At 52.7% G+C, this 12939-nt stretch overlaps 1 protein-coding gene across 4 annotated transcripts in view; it reads left to right on the top strand.

The window, feature by feature from the left end:
- Positions 1-12939, top strand: part of TMEM63A (transmembrane protein 63A) — a gene marked incomplete at its 5' end in the record, with an annotated part of 31103 nt that overhangs the window by 3174 nt on the left and 14990 nt on the right. The window contains 8 exons of one of the 4 annotated variants that reach the window (XM_082344553.1): positions 33-172; positions 1727-1926; positions 4419-4498; positions 6438-6501; positions 7455-7492; positions 10748-10890; positions 11633-11684; positions 12104-12212. In XM_082344553.1, coding sequence (XP_082200679.1) covers positions 1741-1926; positions 4419-4498; positions 6438-6501; positions 7455-7492; positions 10748-10890; positions 11633-11684; positions 12104-12212 — 672 coding nt within the window. Of the gene's footprint in view, positions 1-32; positions 173-1726; positions 1927-4418; positions 4499-6243; positions 6303-6437; positions 6502-7454; positions 7493-10747; positions 10891-11632; positions 11685-12103; positions 12213-12939 lie in introns of those variants that run through there. The other 3 variants (XM_082344554.1, XM_082344556.1, XM_082344555.1) reach the window with 3 other exon arrangements.

Below are 12939 nucleotides of genomic sequence, written 5' to 3'. Positions count from 1 at the left end.
GTCTGTAAAGGCTGGTGCCCCATGACCCCAGTCAGGAAAGCCCTGCAGGAAATGAGTGGCGGACCTGAGGCAGCTTGGGAGGTGGCCAGGGCTGCCACTGCCTTTGCTAGAGCCTGCATCAACTGAGGTCCTCTCCAAGGCATTCACCCACACTTCCTTCCCCTGGCATCTGGTAAGTGCGGGGACAGGAAGGAGGGGCAGGCCTTTGCCAATCAGTGTCAGGCTGGGCGTTCCGCTGGGGTGGTGCCAGGGGGTGGGGTTTAAAGGAGGGAAGCTAAGACCATCTGTCTGCCAGAGGCAGCTTTTGTGGCTCTGCCATCACACCCTCCGGCCATTGCCCAGTCTCTTATAGGGATGAGAGAGTGACTTGGCCTTCTGGAGAGTCCTCCCATGCCCTTGACCTGCCACCTCCCCCCACCCACCCTGCACTTCCTGTCATGTGTGTGTGAGACTGTCCCCAACCCAGCCGTCCCAGGGGCCAGAATTGGGAATCACCTTCCCCCAGCACACATCCTGCCAGTATTACCAGGTAGTCCAAATATCTGTCTGTTCTCTGTACCTCCTCTTCTTGTCCCCAAGATTTTTGTCCCTCTAACAGGTAGAAAGACCAGACTTAGCCGAAGTCCCCTGGGAATCTAGGTTAACCAGATTTAAGGAGGTGGGACCTTGAGAGAAGGTGTTGCTGAGCATTTCTCCAGGCTCTTCAGCCACAGACAGTGTGAAAAGCAGGCCAGAACTTGGCCACTAACACTGGGGCCTTTGGTGTTTGGAGATTTCCATTAGTTTCACCTGGGTTACCAGGAGCCTCAAAGGAAAAGTCAACAACCAGCCTGGAGCGATATTTGCTTTGGAAATGCTGGACCTTCCAGTAAGGCTAGGGGTGTAGGAATGAGAGGGCCCAGCCTGGGGAGTGCTCCAGCGCTGCACGGTGGGTGACTCAGGGGTCCCTGAGGAGGCCTGGGACCCCATCCTCCTTACCCTAGACCACCCCCTTTTGCCTTCTCTGTCTCCTCTCCGCTGCCCCTTCCCTGGCTTTTACTCTCTCACTAAACTAACGCATGTGTGTAGACGGCTGCAGAGGGAGTGTGGCGTAGTAGAAAGAGAGCTGTCATCTGGGACCCGGGAGGCTGGGTCTGAGACCCAGTTCTGCCCCGACCAGTTCCTTAATCTTAATGGAAATCTCAAGCCTCTGAGCCTCGGTTTCCAAGTGTATGGAGTGGGCCTGTCTCTGAGGCCCCGGCCTGACATCCCATGAGCTCTCGTCTGTGGCTCAGATGATCAAGAGTTGTTGCACGTGGACGCTCTTCCTCCTCCTCTGTTGGTCCCTGTGTCCTGCCTGCCCTCTGGACCTCCCAGGGTCCCCCTGCAGGAATGACTTCCCGGCAGGAGTCTCTCCTGAGGCTGGAGGAACTTGGCACCCCTTAGGCGGGCACCACAGCAGCTCCTGTCCTTCCCTGTCCTCCTGTTCACCCCCCACGCTGGGGAGGCGGCCAGCTGTGTCCTGGGTGAGCCATCCGCCCGGTCCATCTGACCCTCCGGGCTGTTCCCACAATGGAGCTATTCTCTGTAGGCTCTGCCGGGCACTCGGGGCCAGTGTCCGCCTCTCCCCGATCCCTGTGCCCCACCAGCCCCTGGAGGAGACACCCGCCCTTGGCTCTGCCAGCGCTGGCTGGGGAAACCACGGGAGACTTGGAGCCCTGACCCTCCGCCGGGCCCCATTCTCCAGGGAGGACCAGCACGATGACCGACTCCCCATTCCTGGAGCTGTGGCAATCCAGGGCGGTGGCCATCCGCGAGCGGCTGGGCGTCGGGGACCAGCCCAATGACTCCTACTGCTACAACTCGGCCAAAAACAGCACCGTGCTCCAGGGGGTCACCTTCGGTGGCATCCCCACTGTCCTGTTCATAGACGTCACCTGCTTCCTGGTGAGACTCCTTGGGAATCGTGTCAGTTATTTGTTTGTTTAACCTCCACCACCCCCCCCCCCACCACTCCCCTTTCTGGGAGACTCAGGTGAGGAGCCAGCAGACATCCCTGGGTTTAAGTCGTAGCTCTGCTACTTCGCAGCTCTGTAACCTTGGGCGTGTTACATAGCTTGTTTAGGCCTCAGGTGTTTGCTCTGTAAATGGAGGTAATAATTTTTACCTCGAAGATTCTGGGACAAGATTAAATAAGGCGATGTATGTAAAGAATACACATTACGATTCTTTTGATTATTACCATTGTTACCGAGTTATCAGCCCGTCATGTGTCTAAGGCCCTTGGGAAGGGTCAGTCCACAGGGATGAGAGATGTGAATGAGAATTAGAGCAGCTGCAATTCCCAATTTATAAATGTCACCCCCCTGCTCCCCACTGGGGTCCCTGGGCCTTTAGAGGATCAGACGAGAGAAGGAGAAAACTGGGGAAAGGCGAGTATACCTTATCAGTGCCGACCCTCACAGGTGGCCTTTCTTTAGTTCAGACCTCCTTGTTCCCACAGACCGCCCCCCCAACCCAATTTGAAATATGCCGTATTCTCCCCTAGACTGACTCAGACTTGCTAGGTGAGATTTACTGGGGCTCAGGGGCACCTTCTTTTGACAAGTGCCCATGGGATGGTTGGTCCCTCTTGTCACCTTCTCCTCCCATGTAGGGGAGACCATCTGATTAAACAGGGTAAGAGTGGGCGGAGGGAGTAGACCCCTTGGACTGCTTTGTGCCAGAGGTTAGGTGGGGGCCTGGGGGAGGGGGGTTAGGGCCCCTGTCCCTGAAGGAGGCGGGTATCCAACCCAAGTTTGCTTGCGGGGAAAATGTTCATAGGAAGAGGGAAAGGGAGTCCTAACTCCTCTTTGCGTTTTCCTCCCTAGGATTAAAGTCTAAATTGTTGCCTTAGACTTTTGCTACATTGTTGGTCCTCTAGGGGCAGATGTGGGAACCAGCGTGCTACTCATGTTGCTTTTACGAAAAAGGGCTCTTTAAGTGCCGAATAACCCACGTCTTGGAGCCAAAACCCATTTGTAGGTTGAGAACAGTCATATCTACCAGCCTTGGTTGGGAGGAGAGAGTAGGCAGGAGCGTGGTGACGGATTTGAGGGTTGGTGGGATTCGTGGAGGAGGGTGGCCCTAGAGCTGTGATCCAGCGTCTGCAGGGAGGGGAGGGTCTGGGCCAAGGAGAGAAGTCCTGAGAGGCAGGCTGGGGTGGGTATGTCTTGGTTGAGAAGAGAGAGTAGCTCTCCAGTGGAGTGTGCCGGTGGGGGTGGATTTGTATTGCGGGAAGTTACGGGGATTGGGGGTGGGGTGGAGGAAGGGGCCCACCGAAGAGCCAGAGGGGCCTGGAGGAGAGAGATGCACGGGAAATGTCCACACCGCTCGGGCCAAGGGGGGCAGCAGCCAGGGCAGAGCGCAGGCACTTGCCGAGCCGCCTTCACGTTTATCCGACAGCAGGACTCACCTGCCTTTGAAAATATATCACCAACTTCCAGATTCACCTTGAGAAAATTCTGCTGGAACTCAGCCCCTCTGGGGTCCAGAACCCACATTTAAAACCACAGTTCCTGACGAGGGCAGGCAGGGATATACTGATTAAAACGCTGAGCCCTGAAGGGAGGGAGCCTGTCCGGGGGGGGGGGGGGAGACAGGAGCAAGGCAGAGGACCTGCAAAGGTGGGCACCGAGGGAGCGAGGAGACAGCCTAGAATCGACAGACTTTTAGAGCGGGAAGGGGGTTAGACTTGAGTGCAGCCCCTCGCGTTGCTGTTGGGCGCACGGGCCTGCCGCCCGAGCGCCCCTGCTTGTGGAGGCGGAGCCACACAGAGCCCCAGGCCCTCAGTGGGCGCTGCCCCTGCGTGCCCTGCGCCCGGAGTCCGTCCCCAGGGCTTGCCTCCAGGAGAACCAAACTCAAGATAAAGGTCTGACCACCCAGGGCTTGCCTCCAGGAGAACCAAACTCAAGATAAAGGTCTGACCACCTCTGGCTCAGCTTCCGGGAGCTCTGCTACCTCTGTTCTATAATTAAAAATGCAGCTCTATGTAAAGCGAAGGAGGGAGCTGGTCCCCAGGGCTGCTGTGAGGACCCTTCCTGCTCAGGAGACCCTGCAGGCACACCAGGGCCGAGGACGGCCGTGGCTGTCAGGGCTGCCTTGGGAGTGAAGAGCAGGGCCTGCGTGCTTGACTGGGGGGCTGCCAGGGCGAGCTCCGTGTCAGCGTTGACAGCCTTTGTGGCTTGGGCACAGGGGACAGGAGCTGGTGAAGGGGGTGAGCGTTGAGCCCTTGAGCTGTGTGGCCTTGGGCAGCTCCGTGCCTTCTCTGGCCCTTTTAGCCCTCCTGAGTCTGGGGGGCGGGGGTTGGGGAGGGGTGGGCTTTGCCCCTAAGACAATTGCCCCTAATTAGAAGCCATCCAATATGCATTTACAAGACTTGATTTCTTTTCTACTTTTAGTTTTTAATATTGGTATTTTCCATCATAAGAAGAAAATTCTGGGATTATGGCCGCATTGCCCTGGTGTCAGAAGCAGACAGGTAAAAAAGACTCATTACGTCAAGTGTGTGTGTGTGTGTGTGTGTGTGTGTGTGTGTGTGTGTGTGTGTGAGAGAGAGACAGAGACAGAGGCTGGGATGGGGCTGGGGGCTTGTGAAGCCCACCAGGCACAGCCCACACATGATGCTCATATTAGATTGTGTTCATTAGTGTGTCTGCCAGGCCTGTACCAGAAACTGTTCCCTCTCCTCTTTACCACAGACCTGTGAGATTAGCCTTGGTGCCTTCCTTGTGGTGGTAAGAAAACCATTGCCCACACACCCAGCTTTCCCCTGGGGCTTGGAGCTGGCGTGACTGTGAACCAGCTGCTTCAGGCTACGGAAGAAATCTAGTTGCCTTAGATACTTAAGGCTTTCATCATCAGCTGAGGAGGATGCCAGCTTTCTTTCTCGCCTTGGACATTTTCAAGTGTATCTTCTTTGAGATTAATTAGTTCGGGGCTGGGGATGAGGCGAGCTGGATTGAGAAGGGCACCAGGGCCGTAGGTGAGCTGCTCCTTTCCTCTGGGTCAGGGTCAGCCAGTGGCCCTAATCCGCCAGCTTCGGACGCTCTGTCACAGAGCACAGACTGCCTTGGCCAGGACTCACGTCCTTCTACCTCCACCCTGGGCTCTCTACGCATGTCACTTGAAGGGGGAGAATGAGTTCCACGTCTGCACAACTGGAATTTCCAGCTCCAGCTAGCTGTCCCTCACCCCAGGATCTTGTGTCAGATGCAGCAATAGGAAGCAACTGGGGAAACAGAGACTGGCCCGGGCTGCCCCACCCAAGCCTCCCCGGGGGTTCCGCAGGCAGACCCCCCACTCTTGCTCCACAGGGGGCTCCCGTGTTGAAATGCGGTCTGTGCGGGAGGGGCGATGGGGGTGTCTGTAAATGCACCTTCTTTCCCCACGGTCTCCATCCTGGCGTTTGCGAAAGCCCAAGGGTATTAACCTTGGGCTAAGGTGCTGGGGCCTCTGCTTCAGGTGTGTGCCAGCCTTGGACTGTTTGGGGGGAAACTTCTGAAACACCTGGTGCATTTTTGGCACATTCACTCCTAGGAGGGCTGAGTACTACAACAGACTAGAGCACCTGGAAATCAGGAGCCTCCACACTTCCATGGCTGTGTCATCTTGGTCAGGACCCTGAGCTCGCTGGGTTGTTTCCTCTGGCCTTTTCTTGCCTGTAGGGTTACCATGAAGGTCAAATGAGGCAGTTCTCTGGAAAGGCTCTGAAACTTGAGCTTCACCAGGCCTTATGCCATTAGAAGTGGGATGGTGAAGCCAGGAGTAGGAAAACGGAGAGAAAAGCAAAACTTAGCATACCGCAAACACCTCAAATTCACAGCGCACCGGGTGTTTTTATGGGTTACTCAGAAGAAAGGATCTGCCCAAATTAGCAACGTAAAATGCCCCAGTTCATCAAGTCTAAAATGCGCATTTTTGGCATTTTCTCATCTATGAAACTGGGTGCCACTTATTATCAATGGTGATCATAGTTAATTGACAGCATCCTTTACTTCTTAGTGGTTCAAAAAATAATTGTGCCCTTTACAACCAGTGGTGTGTTAGATTTGATAAAATACAGTATTCCAAGTTTTATTTGCTATATTGGGAAATATATTGTAAACAGGCAACACTTTGAAGTCACTTTATGTAGACCAGTCACAGGGCTGAGGTTCAAGGGTGTGGAGCACAGGATGGTGCACTGATGCCCTGACCCCCTGTTATGCATCCCACGTAACATAGAGTTTGATGTCTCACCAAACCTTGGAATGGTCGATGCCCTTCCCTATATTTTTCACAGGGTGAGTTATATTTTGTCCCAGCCACTGAGCGCTAGTAGCTTTGGTCCTGAGCTCTAAGAGGCAGCGAGATACTAGGCATAAGTTTTTAGACCTTTTAAAAGAATTATCTGCCATTTTTCCCTTTTGTGTTTCTAGTGAGTCCAGATTCCAGAGACTGTCATCTTCCTCCTCAGGGCAGCAGGACTTTGAAAGCGAGCTGGTTGGTATTTAAGGGGCAGGTATGGTTGTGGCTGCGGGATGGGGGCTTGCAAGGATGGGCAGTAATGAATTGGCAGGGAGAGGGCAGTTGTACTCCTGCTGAGCCGCTAACTCAATACCCTTGACCTTGAGTGGCACATTGCTGGTGAGAGCTCTTCTCTGCTTTGACAAAGACACCTGAACTTGGGAAATACCACAGCAAAGATGGCAGCTGGGTGATCCAGGATTGTGAGACTTGATTAATTCTCAGGCACCTGGCTACAGCTCTTGTCTGTGTTATCACACTTAGCGGCTTTGTGTGACAGTTAATTATTGACTTGCTTGCTAGCTTATGAGCCAGCTGTGGGCAGGAACCAAATCTTATCCAGCCCTGTTCCCCACCTCCTGACACCCAGTAGGTGCTAAGTAACTGTCAAATGAATGACGAGCAAATATTTGTCTTTCCCAGCTGGGTGAGAGTCCAGCTTTAAGGGGTATCGAGTTTAAGAGATACAATGGACACTAAAACCCATGAAACCCTTTCCCTCTCTAAACCCCGCCCCAGGGAACTGTCCAGTTGAGTGGGCTTGGTTCCTTGCTTTTGTCTTGCATCTCATTCAGTCATCTTGAAACAAACAGAAGCCCCCATCAGCTTCTCCAGAGCAGCCTTGAACTTTCATCAACTCTCCATTCAAGTTGCACCATTTGACCCAGGAGCCTGTATTAATTCCACAAATTGTCAAAACTTGAGAAGCTTTCACAAGATTTCCAGGCACAGGATGCATGTTACAAAGGACTGGGGGCACACCGACTCTGTCGTGTTTGGACAAGAGGGCTGCTTGCTGAATTTGGGACAAAAGCACTGCTTTTTATAAAACGGGAGGTTAGATGGTTGTTTAAAGTCAAAGATGATGATTATATCTGCCTCCGAAAAACAGAGATTGTTGGAAGCTAATCCCTGTTCTCCGTTTCCAGGGATGCTGCCCCTGGCTGACTGCAATCTTCCGCCTGCAGTGAGTACAGCGCGGGTGGCTGGAGGTGTCTTTGTTTGGGTGGGTTTGTTTGGGTGTTTGGCCAATCAGGAGGAGAGAGCCAAGATGCCTGATCCTGAGCTGGAGTCTCTCAGATACTTTTCAGTTCAGACCCAAAGATGTAGTTGGGGGCTGAGAATAAAGGTGGCCCAGGGAGCCCCTGTGCAAGCTAATTAAAGCTAATTTTTTGCTTTAGGCAGGAATTATAGCTACGTACTGTGTAACACGGATATATTTGGATGGAAGCTCTTCTAGGCAGTGTCATGTCTTTGAATTAGTGGAAAGTGGAGACATAATGATTGCTTAATATATTCAGCTCATTTGGTTAAAAGTTTTCTTTTTTTTCTTAAAACTTGGGCCCTTTGGAGAGAAATCCTGAAAGAGGTGCTTGGTGATTATAAGCCAGTTATTCCCCTTGCACGTGGTGGCAGAGCTAAGCTGCGAGTCTCAGCTCTGCTGCCTGCGGCCGTATTGCATCCTATCTGAGAAACCACCGTTGTGAGACGCACAGCACCAGAAATGAGAAAATGCTTCCTATTATGCTGTGATTGGCTGTGATCCCAGGGTGCTCCCCCATTTCAGAGGTGTTGAAATATGAAAATGACATCTTAGAAGTGATGAAATGTGATAGTTCTAGGACATTGGGTAAGTCCCTCTCTCTGGGCCTCAGTTTCCCCAACTATAAAAGTAGGCTGAGAATAGCACCTGCTCTGTCTAGTTCAAATGCATTCACACGTGTGAGCGTGTTATAAACAGTCCAGGCTGGTGAGAGTTGTTCCCAGGGGAACTGGCAGGAGGCAGTTTGTGCAGAAGAAACCAGTGAACTCTGGTTTGGAGCAGGAGGGGAGGTTTCTGGGAGGGAAGAGGGGACAGAGGTGGGAGAGGTGGATTTGCCAGCCTCGCCCTTCCCTGCCCACTCCAAAATCATGTCAGCGTTTCCTCCGTGTGTTGGAAGTCATGCATATTCTGTGCAAAAATCCATCACGTACAGAACAGAATTAATAGGAAGAAATTTTAAGTCACCCTTACCCCTGCCTCTGAAAGATGCCCTTGGCGTGTTTTCCTCTGCTCAGCCACTCCCCATGACACCGCTGGCTGGGACTCAGGCCATTCCCCTACCCTGGGCTGTGCCCCCCACTCTCTCCCTGGATCGGGTGGGGCAAAGCCAGAAACTTTGACTCATCATCTTCATGTTAACTAGCAAAGGCTGCTGACGGTTTGCACTGGAGTCAATACCCACTGTTTCTATCACTCCATGTCCCCTTCCTGCCCTCTCCGCGTGGACCTCACTTCTCATTGAGTGAGGCCATACCCATACAGCTGCGTATTCTGCTTTGTCATTTTAATGCTGTATCAGACATATTTTTCCATTTCAACTCCCACTGTTTTTTCTCTTCTGTTCCTGCCACAGAAAGGACTACCCTTTGACTTTTTTTAAGGCTGCAATTAAATTTTAACAGTTGCTCACGCCCAGCGTTACAACTGACATTTAAAGAGGCCTCTCAGTTTCCATCCAAATTGCCTTTCCCAGCAAGATACGGAAATTAGAGGTGTATCTCAAAAAAAAATTGTTGATGAAAATTGCTCACTTATTTGTTTTATTTTTTAAAAATATTTATTTATTTATTTCGGCTGCATCGGGTCTTAGTTGCGGCATGCGGGCTCTTCGTTGCGGCATGCGGGATCTTTTTAGTTGCGGCGTGCACGTGGGATCTAGTTCCCCGACCAGGGATCGAACCCGGGCCCCCTGCATCGGGAGTGTGGAGTCTTACCCACTGGCCCCCCAGGGAAGTCCCACTTACTGATTTTAATCTTCACCAGTGTTTGTTTAGTAAGCACGTATTGTGGCAAAGTATATGCATTTTGGTAGTTTATTTAGAAGTGAAAACAGTGTGGTCAGCGGCAGAGCTTTGTCCTCCAGGTAAGCAGTAAAAAGGAGTAACATTAGCAAGCGCACTGCGAGCGTCCACCCGGCACCAGGCACGGCGTTGGGCCCGGATCCTCATTGCCTCCTGTGCGCCTGCTGAGTGACCAGCTAGCTAGCGGGTAGTAGCCTCCCTGCTTTAGGTCCCAGCCTCAGGTGGGTGCTGTGACCCTCTCTGGAGGCGGCTGAGCTGGATTCCACTGTGGCCTGTCTGGCTGGCTGCAGAGCCCACACGCCACACCTTTCACACCTGCCTTTTTATGCTGTGGCCCTTGCTTCCCTGAGCTCTCTCTTCCCAGTGTAGGGCTTTCCCTGCCTTCTGGAAGCAGGATCCTCAGGGTAGCTCCCTGTCAGGAGAGTGGGAAAGCAGGAGACACCCCCCTCCCCTTATCCCTCTGCAGCACGGAAGTCTGGCTGTCAGAACCCAGAATTTTCTGGGTCGCCAAATGACCTGGAGCCTCCAAATACAGCACTGAGAGTGGGAAAGGGTGGAGCAGGTCGCCCCCCACCTCTGGGGCCACAGCAGGGACACAGGGAAGAGGCAGGGCCAGCAGGATGGACTGAGCCTTAGAATGTTTAAAGCAGTAGCTCCAGGGACTTCCCTGGTGGCCCAGTGGTTAAAACTCTGTGCTCCCAATGCAGGGGGCCCGGTTTCAATCCCTGGTCAGGGAACTAGATCCCGCGTGCCACAACTAAAAGATCCCACACGCGGCAACTAAAGATCCCGCGTGCCGCAATGAAGATCCGCACGCGGTAATGAAGATCCCGCATGCCTCAACTAAGACCAGCACAGCCAAATAAATAAATAAATATTAAAAGATAAATAAAATAAAGCAGTGGCTCCACCTCTGTCTCCCAGTTTCCCTGAGGAGGAGATGGGAGAAAGGGTGGGAACCATGAGCCTGGACACACACAGCTTTGCTCAGGAGATTCTCAGCAGCCCTCTTGTCAGTGGCTTTGCTTGTCCATAGATGCAGGAAAGGGCTGAGGGATCATTGTATTTACACACAAACGTGGGCACAAATGTTTCTAGAGACCTAAAGTGGAGCAGTGGCAGGTTCCTTCGTCCAGGAGTACGGGGCGAGGGCTGAGAGGCAGGCTCTGGAGATCATAGCTCTGCCATTACAGGCTGGATGATTGTAAAAGTTAATGTGCTTTTTCTGTACCTGTTTCCTCATATTTAAAAAAATGGAGATCAAATTGGGACCTACCTCACGGACGGTCACGAGGGTTAAATGAGATCATCCATGCAAGGCCCAAAGGGCCCAGCCTGTTACCACTGCTCATTAGGATTCCATGTGTGTCTTGCGCAGAGATGACCAGATCATGGAGTGGTGTGGGGAGGACGCCATCCACTACCTGTCGTTCCAGAGACACATCATCTTCCTGCTGGTGGTGGTCAGCTTCTTGTCTCTGTGTGTCATCCTGCCCGTCAACCTCTCGGGGAGCTTGCTGGGTAAGGACTCCTCATCTTGCCTGAGTTGGGCCCAGGCAGAGCAGCAGCCCTGGGGAAAGGGCCTCAATGTGGTGGATCAGAACCCCAGGATTCATGCTCACATTCAGATGTGAGAAGGTCTCAGGGTGACTTTCTGAACTTTTCCATTTGCTTAAAGATCTGGAGAAGAATCCACCCCAAACCTGGGCCAAGAGCTGGGGCCCCTAATATCTAAGTAGGAGGAAGACCCCAAGACTGATAAGATCAGGGGCTTTCAGAGTGTGTTTTATAGTTTCCTGCCCCCACCCAAATCAGGAGGCCACAAGTAGTGGATCCAGAAGATGTTTGTGATGCTCTAAGTGAAAATCGGAGTGTGGAATTCTATTTCCAAACACCCACGGGAATCCAGCGTCACCATCACGAATCCACTTCTTATGCCCAGTGATTCCCAGCCTTGGTTTTGGGAACAGCTTAGGGTGTTTCTAGATTTCTCAAGGAATGCCACAAGAATCTCAAAGCAAGATGAATTCAGATTTTGACTTTACCCACATGGGAGGTTGAGAAGAAGTTGTCAGGAGCGTCTTGGAGTAAAGCAGAGGCCTTGGTTGGTGTAGCTCTGAAAAGTGGACGGTCGTCACAGTCCTCTGGCTTCTCGGACATCTTAATGCTCCTCCTCCTTAGAGCTCCACAAACCAAGGCTGTGTTGCCCCCCTCCCACTTCCCTAGTGTGACCCTGCAACTGAGTATCTGTGCTTCCCTGCAGACAAAGACCCTTACAGCTTTGGGAGGACGACAGTCGCAAACCTACAGACTGAGTGAGTTCGAGGTGGGAGGGCGTGAGGGTGCTGATGGGTGAGACCAAGGAGAGGGCAGATTCTGGAGCCCGGGATAGGCCAGAGGTCGTCCAAAGTGAGCGAGTTAATGTCTGAAAGCCTCTTTGCCGCTAGTGCCTGCTGCTGGGCTATGGGCATGGACACGCCCCAGGCCGCTGTTGTTCTGCAGTGGGTTTTAGGAAACACAGAGGGCCCCGTGGAGCTGGGTGGGGTTCATTTGTCAGGACAGTGCCTTCTCTAAAGGGCACTGGCCACTCAACCTCTGTTGGAGGATCTGTTGTGAGGAAGCCTTCGGCCCTCAGCTCAGTGCCAGGAGGGTAACCAAGCCCAGCCCTGCACCCTCACTCCCTGCCTGGGAGCCCAGCCCTGATGGCAGGTGGTGTCCCTCCCCTCCCCCCCAGCAACGACCTGCTTTGGCTGCACACCGTCTTCTCTATCCTTTACCTCATCCTCACTGTGGGCTTCATGCGGCACCACACCCAGTCCATCAAGTACAAAGAGGAGAACCTGGTGAGTGAGGGGCGGTGGGGGGCTGGGCGTGTGCTGGGGAGGGGCTCAGGTGGGAGCTGGGGAGGAGTGGCACCAGGCTTATTCCCCCGCACCACGATGGCCGTGAGTGTAAGGAGGGGCCTCAGGCTTGCAAATGTGTGCTCAGAATCGGCATTAAACATTTTTTTCTGGTAGATTGTTTTAAGATTTGGCTATTTCCCCCCATTTTGCCAACTAGCCTTTAGATTTGTGGCGTTTGGGCTTGTAGTTACTGATTCTAAGTAACTTCCAAGAAGTTTGAATTGAGAGCAACTCCCTCTCTCATTGCAACCCATAACTTGATGGAGGGAGAGGGAGTTTCTATTACTTGGTTCCAAGCCTGGGTCCTCCTCTGATCTGCTGTGTGACCTCATTTGAGTCACTTCCCCTTTCTGAGTTCTTTCTCAGTCTCTTGTCATGCAAAGGAGGCTCATCGAAATTGCTTTGGAAATGTATTTTTTTTTTGGCCATGCTGCGTGGCATGTGGGATCTTAGTTCCCTGACCAGGGGTCGAACCCATGCCCCCTGCAGTGGAAGCGCAGAGCCCTAACCACTGGACCGCCAGGGAATTCCCTGGAAACGTATTCTTGACTGCCTAGAAGAAGATGCTATGTAAAGAAGAGACTTCAAGGCTCTGTCAGGCCAGGAAGGCGAGCACCTGAGCCTCTGAGTCCCCATCGTTTTCCTTGGGGAGACTTGAACAGGGTGT

The sequence above is a fragment of the Balaenoptera borealis genome (assembly GCF_965194805.1).
Source record: "Balaenoptera borealis genome assembly, chromosome: 1".
Taxonomy (NCBI): Eukaryota; Metazoa; Chordata; class Mammalia; order Artiodactyla; family Balaenopteridae; genus Balaenoptera; species Balaenoptera borealis.
This window is presented reverse-complemented; position numbering and strand designations above follow the sequence as displayed.